This window comes from Tachyglossus aculeatus, chromosome 9 (genome assembly GCF_015852505.1).
Source record: "Tachyglossus aculeatus isolate mTacAcu1 chromosome 9, mTacAcu1.pri, whole genome shotgun sequence".
NCBI classification, from domain to species: Eukaryota; Metazoa; Chordata; class Mammalia; order Monotremata; family Tachyglossidae; genus Tachyglossus; species Tachyglossus aculeatus.
In genome coordinates, this window is record NC_052074.1 from 16,590,159 (window position 1) to 16,611,201 (window position 21,043).

A 21,043-nucleotide genomic window follows, 5' to 3' on the forward strand; every position below is an offset into this window, starting at 1 on the left:
CCCTACAAGATAGAAAACAACAACAAAGAATTTATGAAATTGCCCATTCCTTCCTCCTCCTGTGTAGAAAACTACCATATTTACTGATAATTTTCAAGATATTCTTTGGTTTACTTGTTTAAAAACTCTCTTAAGCAAGTTTTTCCATAGAGGTACACTGAGAATACACCATTCATGTATAGATAATTCTTACCAGCTTATCTTTATAGAGTTCAAAATTCAGTAAATATTTGACTCACTTTCTCAGTTGTTTGCTTTCTTCCTTCTCTGTTGAAATCACATAATAGTAGCATATAGAACCTGTATCAGGTGACTTATTTTGCTCACCCTACTTCTTTAAGAACAAATGATATTTTAAGGCAGTAGAGGCCTTGTATGAAATCTTCACATTCTTTTAAACTTTTGGTGTATTAAGATTCAAACCTGGGATCATTTTGTAGCATGTGAGAAGATCTCTAAAGTTTCCATTTGACTTGCGAAAGCATCTTTTTTCAGCTGACTACTCTGCCAGATCTATCACATTTCCATTGTTAAAGATGGCATTATCCAGGGAGACATGATTCTAAATTATTTTTGTCTTTTGACAGATTTAGCGATGCAATTGAATCAGGGAAAATTTGAATATAATGGATCTTGCGGGTGAGTAATAGGATTTAAACTGCAGTCATTGTGTAGCAAAACCCATAGTATGGCTTTAATAAAACCATGTCACTTTTAATTATGAATTACACATGAAAATTAAATGCTGGGTTGAAACTTGAAAATAGGAATTTGTGAATAGGTTTACATTTGCAACAGAATGGTGTGATAAAGTTACTCTTGTCTTATGCTGTCAAGTCATCTCCGACCCAGAGCGATGCCACGGATACATAACTCCCAGAAAGTCCCACCTCCATCTCCAATCGTTCTGGTAGTTCCCACATTTTATAAGCATAGTGAAAGAAACTTTGAGTGATAAATGGAAAACATGAAGCAATTCACACAAAAGATTAATACTATTGCTGTATAGCATCTTTTCAAATAAATATTTGAATAACACTGTTAAGGGGTACATTTCTAAAAATAAGTGCTTTATACCTTTTCTCCTCCAAAGAATTAATAATGCTTGCTTGGTAAAAAGAATACAGAGAGTTAGTCATAATGAAATCTATTGTATAATAGTGGGGTCAGAACATCAGACATATGCCTGGAAATTCCCCTTTTGTGCTTTAATTGTTTGAAAGGCAATGCTTAATTTAATGAGCAGAATGAACATCACTGCTGCGAATGATTGTTTAAAACTAAGAAGCTTATTTTAAACTCTGTAATCAAATCGCTTCGATTGCTAACATTGTTGAGATAAGATGTTCCCTAGAACCAAGCACTCCATTTCTCTGGATGACTTAATCACTGTCACCAAATGTTGATCACTGACAGCTGCCCATCCACATTCCCCCACTCCCAACCCTCTCCTTGTTCCTCTCCTGTTCATCTCAGTCCCTGCTGGCTTCCTTACTCCTCCTTCACCTGCTCTGTTGACTTCCTGGTAGATTGTTGATGGGTCCAGTTCCATTTCACACATAACAATAATAATAATAATAATAATAATGGCATTTATTAAGCGCTTACTATGTGCAAAGCACCGTTCTAAGCGCTGGGGAGGTTACAAGGAGATCAGGTTGTCCCACAGGGAGCTTACAGTCTTAATCCCCATTTTACAGATGAGGTAGCTGAGGCCCAGAGAAGTTGTGACTTGCCCAAAGTCACACAGCTGACAACTGGCAGAGCTGGTGTTCGAACCCATGACCCCTGACTCCAAAGCCCGTGTTCTTTCCACTGACCCACGCTGATATGGCCTGCACCTTAATTGATAACTTCCAGTGAAGAGCTGGCCAGGGAATTTCTTCAGATGCTACTGACTATTCAGTGTTAGCACTTAGAAATGCTGTTGTTTTTGTATCAACCAACCTCCACAGTCATTCATTGAAGACTGGAATTCGATCAGTGGTATATATTGAGCACTTACTGAGTGCAGAGCATTATACTAAGTGCTTGGGAGAGAACAATACAAAAGAGTTGGTTGACACAAGGTTTGTAAACTGGGCTTTACCTGCTTTTTGTCAGGCTTGCTACAGCTTTAATAATCACACTTCAGCTCTTGAAGTCCTTTATTTAAAAAATTCAACACTTCCCTGTAACCATTTTTGATCATTTGTAGTCCCTTTAATTACTCTGCATGCACAAAATCAAAGAACTGCATTGTAGGAAAAAAAAACCAGGAGCTTCTGACAGCTGTTGCCTGAGTATAGCTGCTGAGCTAGTAGGACGAATCCCATCCAACATTGTCTCCAGCCTCCAAAGGGAAGAATCCTCTCAGCCCAGCCGGGATCTAGAGGTGGAATTTTCATTTGTTCCCCATCAGTGCACAAATTGGTTTCATTAATACATTGAGGCAGGGTGGGACCCCAGAGGGAAGTATTGAAAGTGGAATTTTTGTATTCCTCTTCTCACAGCTTCAATTTGCAGCACACACCATTTTTCATTTTTGATGTAAGCAACCCATTTTTAGGAACTTATCAGCTGCAAAAATTGTGATGGCAAAAAACTTGTAGAATTTTAGAGTGGAGAAGGTTTTCTTGGTTTTTTGGAAAAAGAGGGTTGTGTCTGAAACATCAAGGTGTTCTGAAGGTAAAAAGGATGAACAAGATGATTTTGAACATTTATAAGAACCTGCTGTCTGTACGTTCTCTATGATACTTTTAAGAAGAAATGTTTCTATGAAAAGTGTTTTCTGTATTTAAACTAAAATATGATTCCAGCTTTTTTCAGAGCTATACTTCCATTTCATTTCAGTGCATTACATTGAATACTGGACAGTCACATAAAAACAAAGACTATATAAAGGTGGATTTGACATGCTGTATATGATGCTAATTCTTATGCTTTTTTACCTAATGGTGACATGTTTAAAAAGTCGAAATGACATTTCAACTCACTGTCGGAAGTTTAAATGAAAAGGAACTCCGCCCATAAAGGAGGCTATTTGTAATGAGAGAATTGTGCCTTTTGTCTCTATTCTGTAGTATTTGACCTTAATAAGTCTATAGTTAAAATTGAAAATTTATTCCTTTTGTACAATATTTTTCCCTTATTGATCTTTTTTTTTCCCGGCACACTTATCCTGAACACACAGAGACTGTCAACCAGCTAGATCTTCTCTTAAACTTTGTCACCATATGTCATTCTAAATGTTTTGGTGACTTGGGATGAGTTTCTAATTTTGAGAAATAGATAGTTGTAATGTGCTGATCAGTGGCTTTGAGTCTGTAATTTTAGGTAATTTGTCACCTTTCCCAAGTCATTTGAAGAGCTGGGGTTTTATTTCCATTTTTAAATTCCCCTCGAATTCACAGCAGGTGAACTGAATGGCAGAATAAAACAAAAGGAATTGGGGAGGAACCCATGTCAGCAGGGAAGGATAAGAGCTAACCCCTGGCCCATGGCCAAAGACCAGAACTGAACCTGGAGGCCCCTCTCCGGCTGCCCCCGACCCTGCCCATTTCCTAAATAGTGAAGATCTGTTCAGATGGACAGTAATGTGGTAACAAAAAGCAAACCCAGGAAAGTGACCAAGTGCGGTTCAGGAGATTCAGTGACCAGTTCTGGCTCCCTTGATTTCAGCTGAATTTTTCAGTCACATCTTGATGATTTCCCCCGCAATGCCTGCAGCCACACAAGAACAGTCCTCACCCTTTCCACATGGCCACTTGTAGTTGAAAAGCACAATCTTGGGATACTTGTGAAGAATCTTTTTTGGCACCACATTACTAGCAAACCCAGAGAAATTGCCTCTCCTCCCAGCAGGAAGATGGTATCTACAAATGAAGGTGACATTCTGAAATTTGATTTCCTAAAGGATGTACAGCAAAGTGAAGGGTTGGCTATTTTCTGGATAATGTGGACAAGAGTACATCACCAATCTGGAACATTTGTACCAGTAGAATACACTTTTTCATGCCAAACAGGTCTACTGGTCATGTGGATAGTAATGCTGTCTTATTTTTCATATCGCCAGGTATCTTCTCAAACCAGATTTCATGCGACGGCCAGACCGAACATTTGACCCTTTCTCTGAAACTCCTGTAGATGGTGTTATTGCAGCAACTTGTTCAGTTCAGGTAAAAACCGGACAAAGGAATATTTAGAGCTGACATGTGATGATATACTTGGGTCACACTAACTTGCCTTGATTACTGGTATTTGCTACATCTTAAAGTGTCTTTGTTTATTTGAACTGATTAGCATGTTATGCAGTCTAATTAGAAATGGTTTACAATGATTCCTTTTAAAGTACAGTGCTGAATTATGAAAGGCCCAATATTCCTTACAACTCTCAGGAGCCTTCAGAATATACAGGTACTTCCAAACATCTCAATTGTTTTAGTGATTATGACGAAAATAATTCAGACTCACAAACACATCCTGACCTAACTTATCTAGGCATTTCAGGAGGACCTTTTTTTTGGCCAGTGTAATGTTAGTAATAGTATTTATTAAAGTGCTTTTTGCAGTCAGAACACTGCACTATACAGTTTGAAATTAGAGTACCTATATAACAACTAAGGTAAATTTTTAGGCCTAAATTTCCAGATGTAGGCACCCTTGATTACTGCATCAGCTTCCTTGCTGACCTCCCTGCTTCCTGCCTCTCCTCAATCCAATCCATACTTAATTCTGTTGCCCGCATCAGTTTTGTACAAAACCATATTTCCCCCTCTTCGAGAACCTCCAGTGATTGCTTATCCACGTCCACATCAAACAGAAACTCCTTACCATAGGCTTTAAAGCATTTAATCACCTTCCCCATTCCTACCTTACCTCCCTGATTTCCTACTACAGCCCAGCCCGCACACATTACTCCTCTAATGACTGTACCTCAGTCCAGTCTAACTCGCCCCTGACCAGTCACCCACATCTGCATCTGGTTTGAAATGCCCTCCCTCTTCATATCCAACAGACGATCACTCTCCCCACCTTCAAAACCTTATTAAAAACACATCTCCTAGAGACCTTCCCTGACTAAGCCCTTTTTTCCTCTTCTCCCACTCCCTTTTGCATCGCTCTTGCACTTAGATTTTTACTCTGTATTCACTCCTCCCTCAGTCCTACAGCACTTACGTACATATCCACATTACTTATTTATATTAATGCCTGTATCCCCCACTAGGCTGCAGGATGATATGGACAGGGAACATATCTACCAACTTTGTTATATTATACTCTCCCAAGCACTTAGTACAGTGCTCTGTGCACAGTAAGCGCTCAATAAATACAATTGAGTGGTTGATTTTTATCTGTATAATTTTCTCAGATGGATCTAAAGCTTTCTGCTTTCAGAAATTTTTCAAGAAAGCTAAATTAACAAGAATAAAGTGTCTTTAAACCAGATTTTGGCTTTGGGATACTGATAATATAGCAGTTCTGTTGCTCTGATTTACTGATTTGCCCAACACTGACCTGCTGTATTTACACTATAGGTGGTTTCGGATAACTTCTGCGAGCCAATTATCAAATAGAGTAAATATATTTGTTTTTATGAAGTTCAGCCATTTGATGTATCTGTAACTGATCTTTAGAAAGCTGTCCTTTATCAGCAGTTAAATGCCAGAGGTTAGAGTTCAGGTATTAGTTGGATTAAGACTGAGAGATTTAATGATTTCATTTAAGGTGATTAGATGAAGCTAATCGAGCAACCATTAGATTATTATAGGACCTGATCTGAATTTTCCACTTTGGCACATCAGGGGATGGCACATTCCTTTTAAAAATTGCCTGATTCTTTCTAAATTTGAGATAAACAGGGATGAAGACTTGCATTTCATTTCATGTTCTGAAGAGACCTACAATTGTAGATGATAAACTATATTGAACCTTACCTCAGGCCACAGTGATAATGGTATTGTGGAGTCAGCTTTTGACCTCTCCAATAGTTTGGAAATTCAGAGGCTGAAAGTTCAAAGTGTGGTTTTGTTCCTAACTACTGTTTGACCTTGGGAAACTCATTTTTTTCCCTGCCTCAGTTTCCCTGGCAGACACTAGTTTGTCATAATACCACTTTTATAGGATATTTTAACTATCAATCAAGGGTATTTATTGAGCGCATACTGTATGTAGAGCACTGTACTGATTGGGAGAGTACAGTATAACAGTTGATAGACATGTTCCCTACTCACAAGGATGGTATTGAGCACTTATTTTTTGTAGAGCTGTGTTTGGGAGTGAGCACAATGCAGCAGATTTGGTAGACATGTTCCCTTCCCACAAGGAGCCTACAGTCTAGCTGGGAATTAATGTATCAAAATTATTTTGTAACCAAAAGTTGAAATTCTGTGAATTTGGTTCTGTATAACAGTTAAACCTCAATTTTATTTAAACAAAAGCTTATGCCAGAAAACTACTCAAATCTAAACAGTGGCATAGTGTCAGTATTGTAATAATAATAATAATAATTGTGGTATTTGTTAAGCCCATACTATGTGTCATGCACTGTACTAAGCAATGGGGTAGCTATAAACAAATGGGGTGGTCACAATCCCTGTCCCACATGGGGCTCACAATATTAATCCCCATTTTACAGATGAGGTAACTGAGGCACAGAGAAGTTAAGTGACTTGCTCAAGGTCACACAGCAGAGAAGTGATGGAGCCTCTGTGACTAGAACCCAGGTCCTTCTGACTCCCAGAGCCATGCTCTGTCCACTAGGCCAAGTTGTTGTTTTCTGTGAATCTGGTATTATCCCTCCCTAAACTTTTTATTGCTCTGGAGTATTAAATTTCCTACTGTTAAATGTCTTGAAAAGTTAAATTGTGTCATATAAATGAGCAATTTACCCCAAAACCTGCAGTTATGCATGTTATTGGGATACAACGAATTCATATTATCAAAAGTTAATTAGCCAGTGCTTTTGAGTGTTGTTTTTATAGGAGTTTAAGAGCTTAGTACAGTGCTCTGCACACAGTAAATGCTCAGTAAGTATAATTGAAAGAATGAATGAATTTATTTTTGATTATCCAAGCTAGCTTTGATTTAGAAACCAGTCTTTCAAATAAGACAGAAAAATAGCCAGATTTTTACGGTATTTATAAATGCAATCTGCACTCTTAAAATCACTTTAAAAAAAAACCCTATACTAAATAATTGGAAGTACAGGATGTGAGGGCTGGGATTCTTTCTGGGATGAAATAAGAATTGTCATTACCGTCTCTCTTTCATTATTACAGGTCATATCAGGTCAATTCCTATCAGACAAAAAAATCGGTACGTATGTAGAAGTGGACATGTATGGGTTGCCCACGGACACTATACGTAAGGAATTCCGAACCCGTATGGTGATGAACAATGGTCTCAACCCCGTTTACAATGAAGAGTCGTTCGTATTCCGAAAGGTAGGATATTCTCAGTGTATTCAGCAGAGTCTGCTAACTTTGGAGCTGTGATTACTACTTCAGAGATGTAAGGTGCTCTGGCTGAGTTGAATCATTCACCAAGTTTTTTTTTTTTCTTTTTCTTCTAATGAATAACTTCTGTAGCTGTGATATGATTTCTTTTTCTGTTTGGCTCTTCCCTCCTTTTGGCTTTCTCCTCCCTCTTGGAGGAGCCCACCTCCTTCGTGGCAATGCCTATGCTCCAGGTATGCAGTCTGCTCAGAATGAGTCCCAGCTGGCGGACATCAACATTCCTTGGAGATTTCTTCTTCCCTGCCCTGGCAGTGGCTGGTATCTTGCACTGTTCCTTCAGCCAAGAGGGCAGGTGAGATGCTACATCCAAAGCTAAGGTCAATGTCATTGCGTGGATCAGTTGGTACGGTGCTGTCGCTCCAGATAGTGTGGCAGCCGCCTCCACCTGTAGACTGTGTGCATCATGTACCTTTTTTTTCCCCCCACTCTCCCTGACACTTGTATACTGGATCCGAAAAGGGATCACAGTCGTCATCGCCGATGTTCAGTTTATTCTCAGTCTTATTTTTCCTTTGATTTGTTTTTTTCTGTCAACTGAAGTTTCATTGAAAACTTGTGCGTTAACAGTGCTGTCTTCAAGAATGTCCGTTTTCTCTTCTACCTGTTCTGTTGTCCCAATGAAAATGACTCCTTGCTTCTTCTTAAGTGACAGGTTCTTCTTGGTGGTCGTGCGTTTTGTATGTATCCTGTATGCTGTATGATGCAGTTAACATCTTTCTCTCATCCAAACAGTGTAGTAACTATGTGGTTTAAGCTAGAATAATTCACATCCTGGACTCAGACTCACCTTAGCAGCTCAGCACCAGTGTTTGGCACATAGTAAGCGCTTAACAAATACCATTATTATTATTATTATCATTAATGGTTGGGTAAATGGATGCAGGGTAGATAGGTTCAATTAAGCCCGGGTTAAAACAAGCTGGGAACCCTCATGAACATAGATTCTCCTCATTTGCTCCTTCATGGTACTGTTTAATGATGCCTCTCCTGCTTATTAGTCAGTTTAGAGCAATGGGCAATTGTTTTTAAGAAGATTCCCAAACTACCCCGCCCCTTTCTCTCACACAAATGTACACATTCTCTCTCTCTCTCTCTCTCTCTCTCTCTCTCTCTCTCTCTCTCTCTCTCTCTCTCTCTCTTTCTCTTTCTCTCACTAGAGTTTACACCAGAAAATGGCATTATTCCCATTTTCAAGTAGGAATTTCCATTTACGCTGGAAAAACCTAAAGTTCAGAACGAACTTAACTCCGTCAGACTTTGAACTATAGGCACAGCTGTCTGTTAGGGAGTCACCTATCACTAATTCTACCTCTGAACCCCGAAAACCCTAACATCACAGTTTGTTGTCCTGACTGGCAGATAGTATTTCAGGCTTTTGTCTGAACCCCTCACCACTGTTGTCCCATTGACCTCACTAACATCCTAAGAGACCAAAGGGTCATCCAAATGTCCAGTCAGGTGGGCAGCAGGAAAGGAGGATAGGGCTGCCAGCCCCTCTGGATATACCTGTCAGTCATGCAGACCTCCAGCCATATAAAATGCAAGTCCCAAGGACCTGTTTGCATTTCACATGTGAATAGGTTTAGTTACGACTCAGTTTAGTTATCAGTCCTCCTTGTGTTGGATTGAAAGCGAGGCTGGAGCCACAACAGGTGTAAAGCAGTAGGCAGTGATGTAGACATAACACCTCCCAGTAGAGATGAGAACTTGGCAGCAGGCTGTGGCTCTTGGTGAAAGAAACTCAGGACTTTAAGCTTGTCCCACTTTCCAACAAGAGTTCTTTTGCCTGGCTTATAGGAGAGCTTTTTCTTCATTTGTTGTTTGCGCTGTGATTTACACTTCATACTTAAAAAATCATTTGTTCTTCTTTGCAGTGACCCTGTGAGGTAGAATAGAGGTGGAAATCGTATTTTACAGGAATTGAGATGCAAAGAGTAGTTTGTCACCTCTTGCTCTATTGAAAGCAGTGGCACGGGAATCCTTCTCCCCAAGTGGTCTGGCTATTCTCAGGTCACTCCGTCACTATTTCTCTCTTTAACCAAGCTATCTAACTTGTCCCAGGTGACATATGGTGAGTCCGTTCCTCTTTTGTCCAGGAGAAGCTTCTCGCTTACAACTAACAAGTCAAATTTGTGGATTTTTGTTTTAGTGTCTCACTCTTTGGTATGGAAATACAGCTTCTGCCGTTTTAACTTGGATATTGTGTCAAGTCAGCTTGTTTGGGATCGGTAAACCTGAATGTCTCAGGGTTCGATGTGTTGCTGTTTATCTCTATTCAGTCCTCTTCCATTTACACCATGTTACAGCATAAAGCTTTACTTTGATGACTTCAGCCATTGTAAAGAAATCCAAGAAATCAAAAACGTTCTTGTTTCATGGGCCCTGCTTACTTGTATTAAAGTTCTTTACTATCCCAAGCAACGTTTTCAAGTCCTTAAAAAACAACCAGAACCAGACTCCTTGTGAAAGAACCTGTATCATCAACCATTCAATTGTGTGGAATTGGACATCCCACACACCAAGGCCCTGTTGATGTCTTAATTATGGAATTGGCATTTGGTAATTTGCTAAAACATACAGGTTAGTAACCATTTCTTTTGGGGTTTTTGTTTCGGTTTGCTTCCAGGTTATTCTCCCTGATCTTGCTGTGCTGAGAATAGCAGTTTATGATGACAACAACAGGCTAATTGGTCAAAGAATTCTCCCTCTTGATGGTCTTCAGGCAGGCTACAGGCACATTTCCCTTCGCAATGAAGGCAACAAACCATTATCATTGCCAACTGTTTTCTGCAATATCGTGCTTAAAACATATGTGCCTGATGGTTTTGGAGGTAAGATGAACATTTCATTATGGGGTTTCTGAAAGCCAGGGTTAAAAAAAAATTCCTGTAAAAGCAATTTTTCTGAAATTTTGATAAACTTGATCCCAAAAGATCTAACAACTTAGTAAATGTTACAAGCACTTTTACTGCTGTGCCATGGTGGACTTGGATGGTTTCCTGGTTTACTGCAATCAAAGGCCTCAATTTTTTTCACACCAGTTGTTCCATTTGCCAGTATGAGCATTAATATTGCTAAAATGCTCATGTCCATAATACTGCAGCCAATCCCTGATGACACTTTAAATTTTGGCTAATAATAATAATTATTATGGTATTTAAGCACTTACTATGTGCCAGGCACTGTACTAAGCACTGGGGTGGGTACAAGCAAATAGATTGGATGCAATCCCTGTCCCACATGGGACTCACAGTCTTAGTTCCCATTTTCCAGATGAGATAACTGAGGCTCAGAGAAATGACTTGCCCAGGGTCACACAGTAGACAAGTGGCAGAGCTGGGATTAGAACCCATGACCACCCAACTCCTAGGCTCATGCTCTATGCACTACTCCATGTTGCTACTCCAGTATGCACGTGACTTTTGATAGCACTCTTAACAAATTCCCCAAGTGGATGTTTCAACAAACAGGTAGTTTTGGTACAGGGAATATTTTAGTTGAAATTACTCTGTTCTCCTGTCTTTCTACACCCAAGACTCCAAAGAGCAGAGAGAACCTAAGTAACTGCATCACAACTTGCACTTGCTAAGGGCTGCTGGAAAGTGTCCTTTCCTGGGAAAGAGCTGGCTAACAATTTAGGAAATCTCCTGTTTCTGATACGTGTACAACTAATAATAACAGTGGTATTTAAAATTGCTTACTGTGTACCAGAGCACTGTGCTGAGTACAGGGGTATATATAAGATTGTCAGTCGGACATAGCCCCTCTCTCATATGGGACTCACAATCTAGACGTAAAAATGCTGCTCTCATTCACTGACATTATTTGCATGGCCTAGTGGAAAGAGAATGTGTCTGGGAGGCAGAAGGACCTGGATTCTACTACCGGCTCTGTCTGTCTGCTGTGTGATCTTGGGCAAGTCACTTCACCTCTCTGGGCCTCAGATACCTCATCAGTAATATCGCTAATAGTAGTAATGATGATGATATTTGTTAAGCTCTTACTATGTGCCAAACACTATTCTGGTAGAGATACAAGGTAATCAGGTTGTCCCATGTGGGGCTCGCAGTCTTAATCCCCATTTTACAGATGAGGGAACTGAGGCACAGAGAAGTTGAGTGACTTTCCCGAGTCACACAGCTGACAAGTGACCAAGCGGGGATTAGAGCCCACAACCTCTGACTCCCAAACCCATGCTCTTTCCACTGAGCCATGCTATGAGCCCCATATGGGACAGGAACTGTGTTCAACCTGATTAGTTTCTATCTACCCTAGTGCTTAGTACTAAACCTAGCACATAGTAAGCGCTTAACAAATACCATATATATCATTACTATTATTATTATCATCTAATTCTATCCTTGTCCAGCCGAAGAAAAAAAATAATTTAGAGCCTGATCCCATGTGGGATGATGAAAGTGGGCAAGAATGAGATTTAGGAGGAAAGATCTCCCACAGTCCGGGAGATGTAGCTGGAAGGGGAACCTCTGCCTTCACTTTTCTGCTGAGGGGAGAGCTAATAGTCTGTCTCCCAGTAATATTCTCTGTTGGGTGGGCAGTGTCCTTTTTGTACTTCCTAATGACCAGGATAATGCATGTTCTTTTGGCATGAGTGTTCAGGGGGAAGCTTCTCCTAGAGAACACTGATCTAATAGACAAGAGTTGCTTTGAAGCTTTAACTTTCAATATAGTAAATACCAATTATGCCCAGGATCCACTGCTGAGTATAATATTCCATATTTATTAAAAAGTGAAGGGTTCTTAAGTCAGCTATGTGATTTCCATAGCCACAGGAATGGAACTTTGGAATCTTAAGGAATAATTCAACTCTTTGGATTGACATGGGGTCCCTGAGGTCTATCAAGATTGATGGTTTAGCACTCAATATGTTTGCAATGTCTACTGTGTTTCATAATGAATATCAGTACATGTTTTTGCTACATTTTGGGTAGAATACGGTTGGAAATGTTTTTCCAACAATCTGCTACCATCTGGGTGAGACATGATGCAAGATTGGAAGTAACAGTTGAGAATTTAGTGACCATGGTGGTGAGTGTCATAAAGTGAGCTTTCTACAAGGTAGTGATTCACCCTGGACCTAATCTCCGCAATATCAGAGAACTGGCTAGTCTAGGGATCGCCTCCTGTGAATTCACCTCCGGTTGTATCACTTTGACAATGTTTTCACCATTCATTAGGCTCTTTCCCATTCCTTTTTTATTTTAATGGTATTTGTTAAGCATTTACTTTATATCAAACACTGTTCAAAGTGCTGGGGTAGATACAAGTTAATTAGGTTGGACACAGTCCCTGCCCCCTATGGGGTCACAATCTCAGTGGGAATCAAATTGGGCTTACTAAGAAAAAATAGAAAGTTAAAAGAGATTAGCCCAATTAAAATTGCTTTGCGGGTGGGGGGCGTGCAGTTTTTTTTTTAATCACCGTACTTGGTGATCTAAAGGTGAAAGATTGTTTTTCTTGATTTTCCAAATAGAATTTATAAATCAGTTGACAAGTTGCAAGCACTGCTGTATTCTGTGCCAATTTGTCCACTGTATTACCATGTCATTTTAGATGCTCTGTAGCCTGCAAAAGACATTTCAGATAGCATATACTCCTATCAGCATTATCGCTATTGAAAAACATAACTAGGTTGGAGGAAATTTGAAATAGCCTACTGTAGGGAACTAGCACAAATTAAATGAGTCGTCAGTATTTTCCCACTCCCACTGACTGTTTTATTTGATGTGTGACCTTTTGTATTTTTTTTATTGTTGAGTTGTAAGTTAAATCAAGAAAGGATTTGAAATGATGCTTTCAAAAATGCATGCAGTGTTAGTATTACAATTTAATGTATTTTTCCAAGCATTCATCATCAACAGAGGGTAACGATGTTTCCATTAATAACTGTCTCCCCTTTCTTCATTCATTCTTTGAATAGAATTTAAGTATATTGGCATCTAAACCTTGACTCATCTACTTGCTTTTCTAATCCATCTTCTCAAGATTTAAGAGCTTATCTAAGAAGCTGAAAGGAATCTGTAGAAGCCATCTCATCTTCCCCCAGCTTCCAAGAGGAAATGTATTAATTTCTGTGCTCAGAGTGGCAGTTGTGTCCTTTATTTAAATATCACCCAAGAGAAAAGTTCACAATCTCTCTTGGTAGCTATTTGCCAGGGTATTTTCCTAATGCCTACCTGATACCTCCTCTGCAAATCAAGTCTGTCATCCCAAATGGAAACAAATAGTTTCCTTCAGAATTCCTGTAAATGTCCAAAATTATTTTTCCTTGGAAATTTGTTGATGGGGTAATGCAGCTGAAAAAGGAAAACATATTTTCCAGAGGTTTCCATCTCTCAAGCAAACAAAACCAACCTATTTCTAAATTAGAAGGGAGAGGTTCTTTCAGGATCAAAGATGCTGCTACTAACAATATGATTTTTATCAATGTGTGGTAGCTGTAGCTGAAAAAAAGAACAACCCCTAACATACTGTGCCACCTAGAAAGTGTCATTTAACTCTGCTGTTGGGTATGCAGCCCTGGTGCTGTTTTTGATTCTGTCTCTTGCCATCATAGCCCTCCTAAAGCTACTATAAATGAACCTCTGCATCCCTACTGCTGGCTGTGTTATCCCACTAGCCCAATAACATGCTTTTTAAGGATGTGCTTCGTTGTATCTTTAAAATGCATTTACATCCTCCTTGATGAACAGACCTCCTCCCACCTCTGCAAACATGTTCCCATACTTTTACTTAAGCTCCAAAAGCTTTTAGACTATCCTTCTGTCAACCAGTCATCTCAGAGCTCACTAATACTCCTCCTCCTCATCATCATCTGCTGTCCTGTCATTTGATAATACATTTGTCACATAAGGGACACTGATGAAACTACTCAAGACGTTAGTTGTGAAGTCTCTGGTAGACCTCATGGCTATGTGGAAGGTTGAACACTGTTACTGTAAATTGTGAGCCCGTCCTGAGGAATTGATGCTAGTCTTACCCTGTGAAGTTGCTGAGTGCTTTTTTTTTTAATGGTTTTTGTAAGTGCCTGCTATGTGTCAAACACTGTGTAAGTACTGGAGTAATTTCAAGTTTATAAGATTGGACATAGTTCCTGTCCCACATGGGGCTCACAGTCTGAATTAGAGGGAAGAAGATTCAATCCTAATTTTACAGGTGAGGTTACTGAGGCCTGTGGGAAGAACTGCCTGCATCCCATGACTCTTCATCCAACCTCCCCCAGGTACCCTCTCCTTATCCCACTCTGACTCTTGTCTGCTCTGTGGCCTTGTAGAAGTCACTTCATTTCTCTGTGCCTCAGTTACCACATCTGTAAAATAGAGATTGAGACTGTGCGCCCCAAATGGGACAGGGACTGTGTCCAACCCTATTAGCTTGTGTCTACCCTAGCGCTTAGTACAGTGCCTGGCACATAGTAAGCGCTCAGCAAATACCACAATTATTCTTTTTATTACTACTTCCAAACTCCCAAGCGGCATGAACAACACTCACTAGAAGGTGGAATAAGAGACCTGCTCCTTCCTGCTGTTTGGCTTCACTGAACCTAGAGTAACCGTATCCTAACCTTGTCTCTGAGTGGATGAATCGCTCACTCTCCATGGCTGGTTGCAGTAGCCACTGCGAAGACTACATGAGGGAAGATGCAGGGGATAAACCTGAGTAAAATCCAGCCCCAAGAAGGTGTGAGAAAAAGTACAGCTTTTTGTAAGTCTGAATTGGTGATCCGTTTTCTCTTCCCCAGTTCATAAATAAACATATTTCAGCACTTGGGAGTGCAGTTAGCTTTCTCTGTTCAAAGCCAAGAACAGAAAAGAGGATTCGGAATACACCAAAGCCATATGTCAATCAATTGATCATTTTATTGACTGCCTACTCAATATCTTTCAGATATTGTGGATGCTCTGTCAGATCCAAAGAAGTTTCTATCTGTAATGGAGAAAAGGGCTGACCAAATGAGAGCAATGGGGATTGAAACTGTAAGTAAAAATGAATTACACAGTAATGCAGAATTTCCTGTTTCAGTCCACTTAGAGTAAACGGAAAGTCACCTAAAAATGGAATAGGAGGGTCCCAGTGTTCCATGTGTGCCAGGTATTATCTGGCCATAATTTCAGGACTTTGGGAAGAAATGAAGAATTGATGTAATGGTCTTCACAGCCCAGAGCCAAATAAAAGGTTATTTCTGGCATTTAGCTTAATTGTTCCAGCAATTATTCAGATAATTGTGGCAAAAAGAGATGTACGTAGATGGCCCAAAGTACCTAGATAATTATGGCAATAGAGGCATTTGCTGAATTACTAACCCAGACCTCTAAATGATGTCGTGGATAATTCCATCAGTTTCAAACAATTCATATGCAGAAAGGTAATGTATCTGTGGATTTGTCGATGGGTTTATTTTTTGAACTCTGTATTTATCAGTAATAATGATAATGATGGCATTTGTTAAGCGCTTACTATGTGCAAAGCACTGTTCTAAGCTCAGAGGGGGATACAAGATGATCAGGTTGCCCCACATGGGGCTCACAGTCTTAATCCCCATTTTACAGATGAGGTAACTGAGGCACAGAAAAGTTAAGTGTCTTGCCCAAGTCACACAGCAGACATGTGGCGGAGCTAGGATTACAGCCCATGACCTCTGACTCAGAGGAATATATTCTTATCTAAAATTCACCAACATGACTAAGAAGTGCATAGTAACTCGGGGGAAATAAGAACTTGATTAGACTTTCAAAAATCCACTGAATCTCTGAAATCCATTTCTCCTTTCATCTTGAGCCTATGTATACCTCCTTTACCCACCCCACTTTGAGTATTAAATCAATTCTATAATCCTCTTGAGTGAATTTGAAGAGGGAATGGAGAAATGGGGAAGAAGGGGAGACGTCTGAATTATGTATCACATCTAGAGAGTAGAGCAAAGCAGAGCAGAGCGAGCAATACCCAAAGGTGCTGACCAGGGGCCTGGCTGTTGGGGTATAAAGTGGTGATTCTCCCACTCAGTTGTATCCCCTCGCTTCCATACTCCAGGAGGAGGAAGGATAACAACCAGTGAGGTGGCATAATTCTCTCTCCTGCTGGCCCTGGAGCTGTGAGAACGCAGACTGCTGCTGGGTGCTAGCTCCTCTCCCTTCTCAACAGGGTAAAAGGTGACAGTGGAGGTGGAGGTGGCAGAATAGGAACAGGGACATATAGCTCAGAAGGTGCAGAATGTCCTCCTGTATAGCCAGGGAAGAAGTCAGTAAAAAAGACTTAGGATCCCTCCTGCCAATACTGACAAAGGTCTTTAAATGCAAAGCAGTAACACTTTTAGTAGAATCTTCATGTTTGTTCCAGAGCGATATAGCCGATGTGCCAAATGACACCTCCAAGAATGATAAAAAAGGAAAGGCCAACAATGCCAAAGCCAACGTGACTCCTCAGAGTAGCTCAGAACTTCGACCGAGTAGCACTTCAGGCTTGGGAACCGGATCGGATCCAAAGAAAGGTAAAGGAAAGCCAATATTTTGTTTTGCTTCTTATTTCTGGTAACTTTCGTCGATCCTTTCCAGAATAGCCCCTGTGAAGCCTTTCAGAAGAATTGGTTTTGATTTATATTTTTTTTCAGTTCCTCTAACAACTTGAAAATAACGTGTTAGCTGGATTTCTCCACTTGCTAACAAAAACTGTTTAATTTCTGGGTGCTTTTAATGACACCGAAATTGATGTGGCTGAATTTTATTGACTTGTTTGTTTGCATATCTGTTACTTTGGAAGCAATTTCACAGTTCTGGAAGAGTTTTCAAATTTAATTTTCTTGTAGAGGTGAGACACCAATCCAGTGTTTGCCAGCCACTGTCTCCTGATAAGGTTAATAGGTCTGGTCTTGCCTGCCTCCACCTTCGTAGTTTCACTTTCTCTTCCTTGTTAGGACAGTTCCAAGTTCCCTGGAGTGGCCTCTTGGGAAAGCACTGGTTGTTGTTGTGTATCAGGTTTCAGCATATTTATAAAATATTTTTCCCCACCTTATAGATATCTTCAAAGGCCTTCTACCTTTCCCATTAGGTAGTCCCTGATTAATCCCCATCACCACTCTAGTCACAACACTCCCCTCAGCCTTCTCAGAACTCATGAATCACCTCCTGTATTTGTGTGCTGTTTAACTACTTTTCCTTGACCTGAGGGATGTTGAATATTTCAGTTACCTGGTGGGATACTGTTGAATAATAGATAGATAGATGGATATGAGCTAATAATAATGATGGTATTTGTTCTTCTAGACTGTGAACCCACGGTTGTGTAGGGACCGTGTCTATAATGTTGCCAACTTGCACTTCCCAAGCGCTTGTACAGTGCTCTGCACACAGTAAGCGCTCAATAAATACGATTGAATGAATGAATGAATGTTAAGTGTTTACTATTTGTCAAACACTGTTCTAAGCACTGGCTTAGATACAAGCTAATCAGGCTGGACACAGTCCCTGTCTCACATGGGGTTCATAGTCTTAATCCCCATTTTTCAGATGAGATCAGTCAGGCAAAGAGAAATGAAGTGATTTGCCCAAGGTCACACAGCAGACAAGCGATGGAGCTGGGAGTAGAACCCAGGTCCTTCTGACTCCCAGGCCTGTGCTTTATCCATTGTCATGCAAATTATTTCAGGTAAATGTTTAATAAAAACCACTGATTGATTCCATTGCTCCATTCTCCCTTACTACTGTCCTGCTCAGTAGTTGTTCTCAGGAAGGGCAGGGCCACGAAGCCCAGGCCTGACTGGAGGGTCATCATGGAGGCCAAAAAGGCAGCAGTACCAACGCCTCTCTGCCTCACTGCTCCTAGTAGGATCCCACATAATAATAATAATAATAATAATGATAATAATAATAACAATAATGATGGTATTTGTTAAGAGCTTACTATGTGCCAGGCACTGTGCTAAGCGCTGGGGTGGATACAAGCAAATCAAATTGGACAGAGTCCCTATCCTATGTGGGGCTCACAGTCTCAATCCCCATTTTACAGATGAGGTAACTGAGGCTCAGAGAAGTGAAGTGACTTGCCCAGGATCACACGGCAGACAAATGGCAGAGCCGGTATTAGAACCCTTGACCATCTGACTCTCAGATCCATGCTCTATCCATTAACCTCGTCCCTGCTCAGGGAAAAGGACCGTGAGAAGTTCCTTCTTAAAGGACAACAGCACCATGGAGAGTGAGGAAACTTTGTAGGAGGGCAGGAAATGCTCCTGCCCTCCCCTCCGCTGCCCCTCTTAGTAGCAAAGGTCTTAGACTCCCTTTCCCCGATAGGCATGAAAGCTCCCTGGGGCAGAGGGCTGGGATAGTTGCTCCCCAGCTGGCTATACATTCCTGCCCCCAACATTGAGTTGAGTGTTAATGGATTTATGCTGACCTTTTGATTGCCAAAGGAAATATTTCCAGATTTACATTAGGATGCAGAGATAAGAAAACTATGTAAATATTCAAGGACAGGAAAACAGAAAAATAACTCTATAGGCATAGCAGTTTAGTGTGTGTATTTTCAATCTTGTGCCTTTAGATCTTGGAAGGCCAGGGATACAGGTGCATTAGCTGAGCCAAACTACCAGGGGTCTCACCCCTCATGCAGAAATTATTTTAGAGTTTTTGGAGGCAGTGATGTCCACACCCAAAACACCAGCCTTGCAATAATTTCCATCTGTAATTCTCTAGAGTATGCCGTAGATGTTTGTTTGATCGTTTAATTTAATTCCTGAAGAGTATTTAGTAAAATTCAATAAAAAGTGTTCGTTAAAAGTGAAAGTCTGTACATTAAAATGGAGTGTTTGAATCATTGAAAACCAGTTGGGAAACACCCATTCACATAGCAGTTATCATAATGAATTGCTGGACTCTAAAAACATTGCCATGTTTGAGAATGAATTGCTAAAATATAGAAGCAAATTTCGTAGGGAATGAAAGGTAAACTTCTCCACTTTTGGTCTTAAAGGGGCAACTAAGGTGAGGAGAGGGCTTTGGAAGTCCGAAATGCTTTCCTCCTCTTAGTGTAAGGAAGTAGCCAAGTGCTTGGAATGCCAAATACAAAATACCCCATAGCTAATATTTATCCAAGTGCTTGCTTTTTAATGGGAAACCAAATATTGTTTGAGGAGTTTATTTTTATTTCATATTAACATGATCAGAATCTAAAACATGCAAATTATTGCGTCACGGTTCGGGACTATTGTCTTGATTTGAAAGTGAATTGTGCTAATGCTTTCTAGGTATAGAACTTATTCCTCAAGTGAAGATAGAAGATTTAAAGCAAATGAAGGTAAATTGGGCTAGTTTTATAAGGCATATGCATGCAACTCTGAATTTATTTTTATTTTAAGACATACGCTGATATGAAGAAATTTTTTTTTAGGCTTACATGAAGCACTTAAAGAAACAACAGAAAGAACTAAATTCTCTAAAGAAGAAGCATTCAAAGGTACAGTGTGTTGTTAACATTTGGCAACTATGATTAAAACCCGATTAGTTAAAACTGCTAATTTTGGAACTGACAAATCACTGTCAAAGAGAACGATTGGACCCCCTAGGAGTTTTGAGAAACTAATTAACAGTGATGTTAAAATAGAATAAATTTAGTGATTCTATTGCACTGCATTGAAAGCAGTCAGCACAACTTTCTCTTTCATTAACAAAAATCTAAAACTGGTATGGAAAGAATACAGATAGTCTTAGAGGTTCAAGAATTAGTTTCTAATTCTCTAAAGAAGCATAAATCTGTGTCCAAATAACCAAGCATTCCTACCAAAACGTATCTTTTTAGAGTTCTGTTTGGATAGAACACAATGGAAGAGTAGGGGAACCAGTAGAAATTATTAAAAATTCATTGTTTACTAGAAAGTAATTTTAGCTGATATGTATCAGGTGTGGCAGACAGATATCAGAAAAGCCAGATTTTTGGAGTATTAAATCCTTACCACTTGCTGACCGGTGTGCTACTCATTGGGGCAGATAACAAATATGGCAGATGAAAGCATAACCATGAATTACCGAAAGTAAGCCAATGAGGCCACAAACCAAGGAATATAATTAAGATAAATGAATATTTCTCGGAGATGGGAGACCTGAGGGTCTCCACGGCTCCAGGTCTACAGCCTTAGTTAATGTCACCTCGGCCTCCCTAGGGCTCTAATGGGAGCTTCCAGTTTTCACAGACTTTGGGAGGAAAGCTTACATTTCTGTGGTGACCCACTCCCAAATCAGAGTCTTAGTTGCCTCATCTTATTGCTGTATGTCTCCCTCCCCACCCCTGAACTCTCTTGGCTTCCCTGCTGTACTTTGTACTGCAAAGTAGAGTGCGACTGAGTACATTAGCTGATTTCAAGTTTTAGCCTTAAAGCTTCACGCAAACCTTGCAAGACTCTTTCATTTTCCACAAGCTTCTTGAGTCCATTTATGCTATTTAGTCATGGTAATAGTAGTCCTAGAGTGTATTGAGCACCCACTGGGTCCTCCGCTTAGCGTTAAGAGCCTGAGAAGGACTAAACAGAGAAGTGACAT

General features: G+C 40.1%; 1 protein-coding gene across 7 annotated transcripts in view; it reads left to right on the plus strand.

The window, feature by feature from the left end:
- The window catches only part of PLCB4 (phospholipase C beta 4), a 365,501-nt gene that overhangs the window by 317,235 nt on the left and 27,223 nt on the right, over positions 1–21,043 (plus strand). For all 7 annotated transcript variants that reach the window (XM_038751364.1, XM_038751365.1, XM_038751360.1 and 4 more), the window contains 8 exons: positions 588–639; positions 4,055–4,157; positions 7,260–7,424; positions 10,123–10,327; positions 15,405–15,493; positions 16,854–17,004; positions 19,756–19,805; positions 19,899–19,964. In XM_038751364.1, coding sequence (XP_038607292.1) covers positions 588–639; positions 4,055–4,157; positions 7,260–7,424; positions 10,123–10,327; positions 15,405–15,493; positions 16,854–17,004; positions 19,756–19,805; positions 19,899–19,964 — 881 coding nt within the window. The remainder of the gene's footprint in view (positions 1–587; positions 640–4,054; positions 4,158–7,259; positions 7,425–10,122; positions 10,328–15,404; positions 15,494–16,853; positions 17,005–19,755; positions 19,806–19,898; positions 19,965–21,043) is intronic.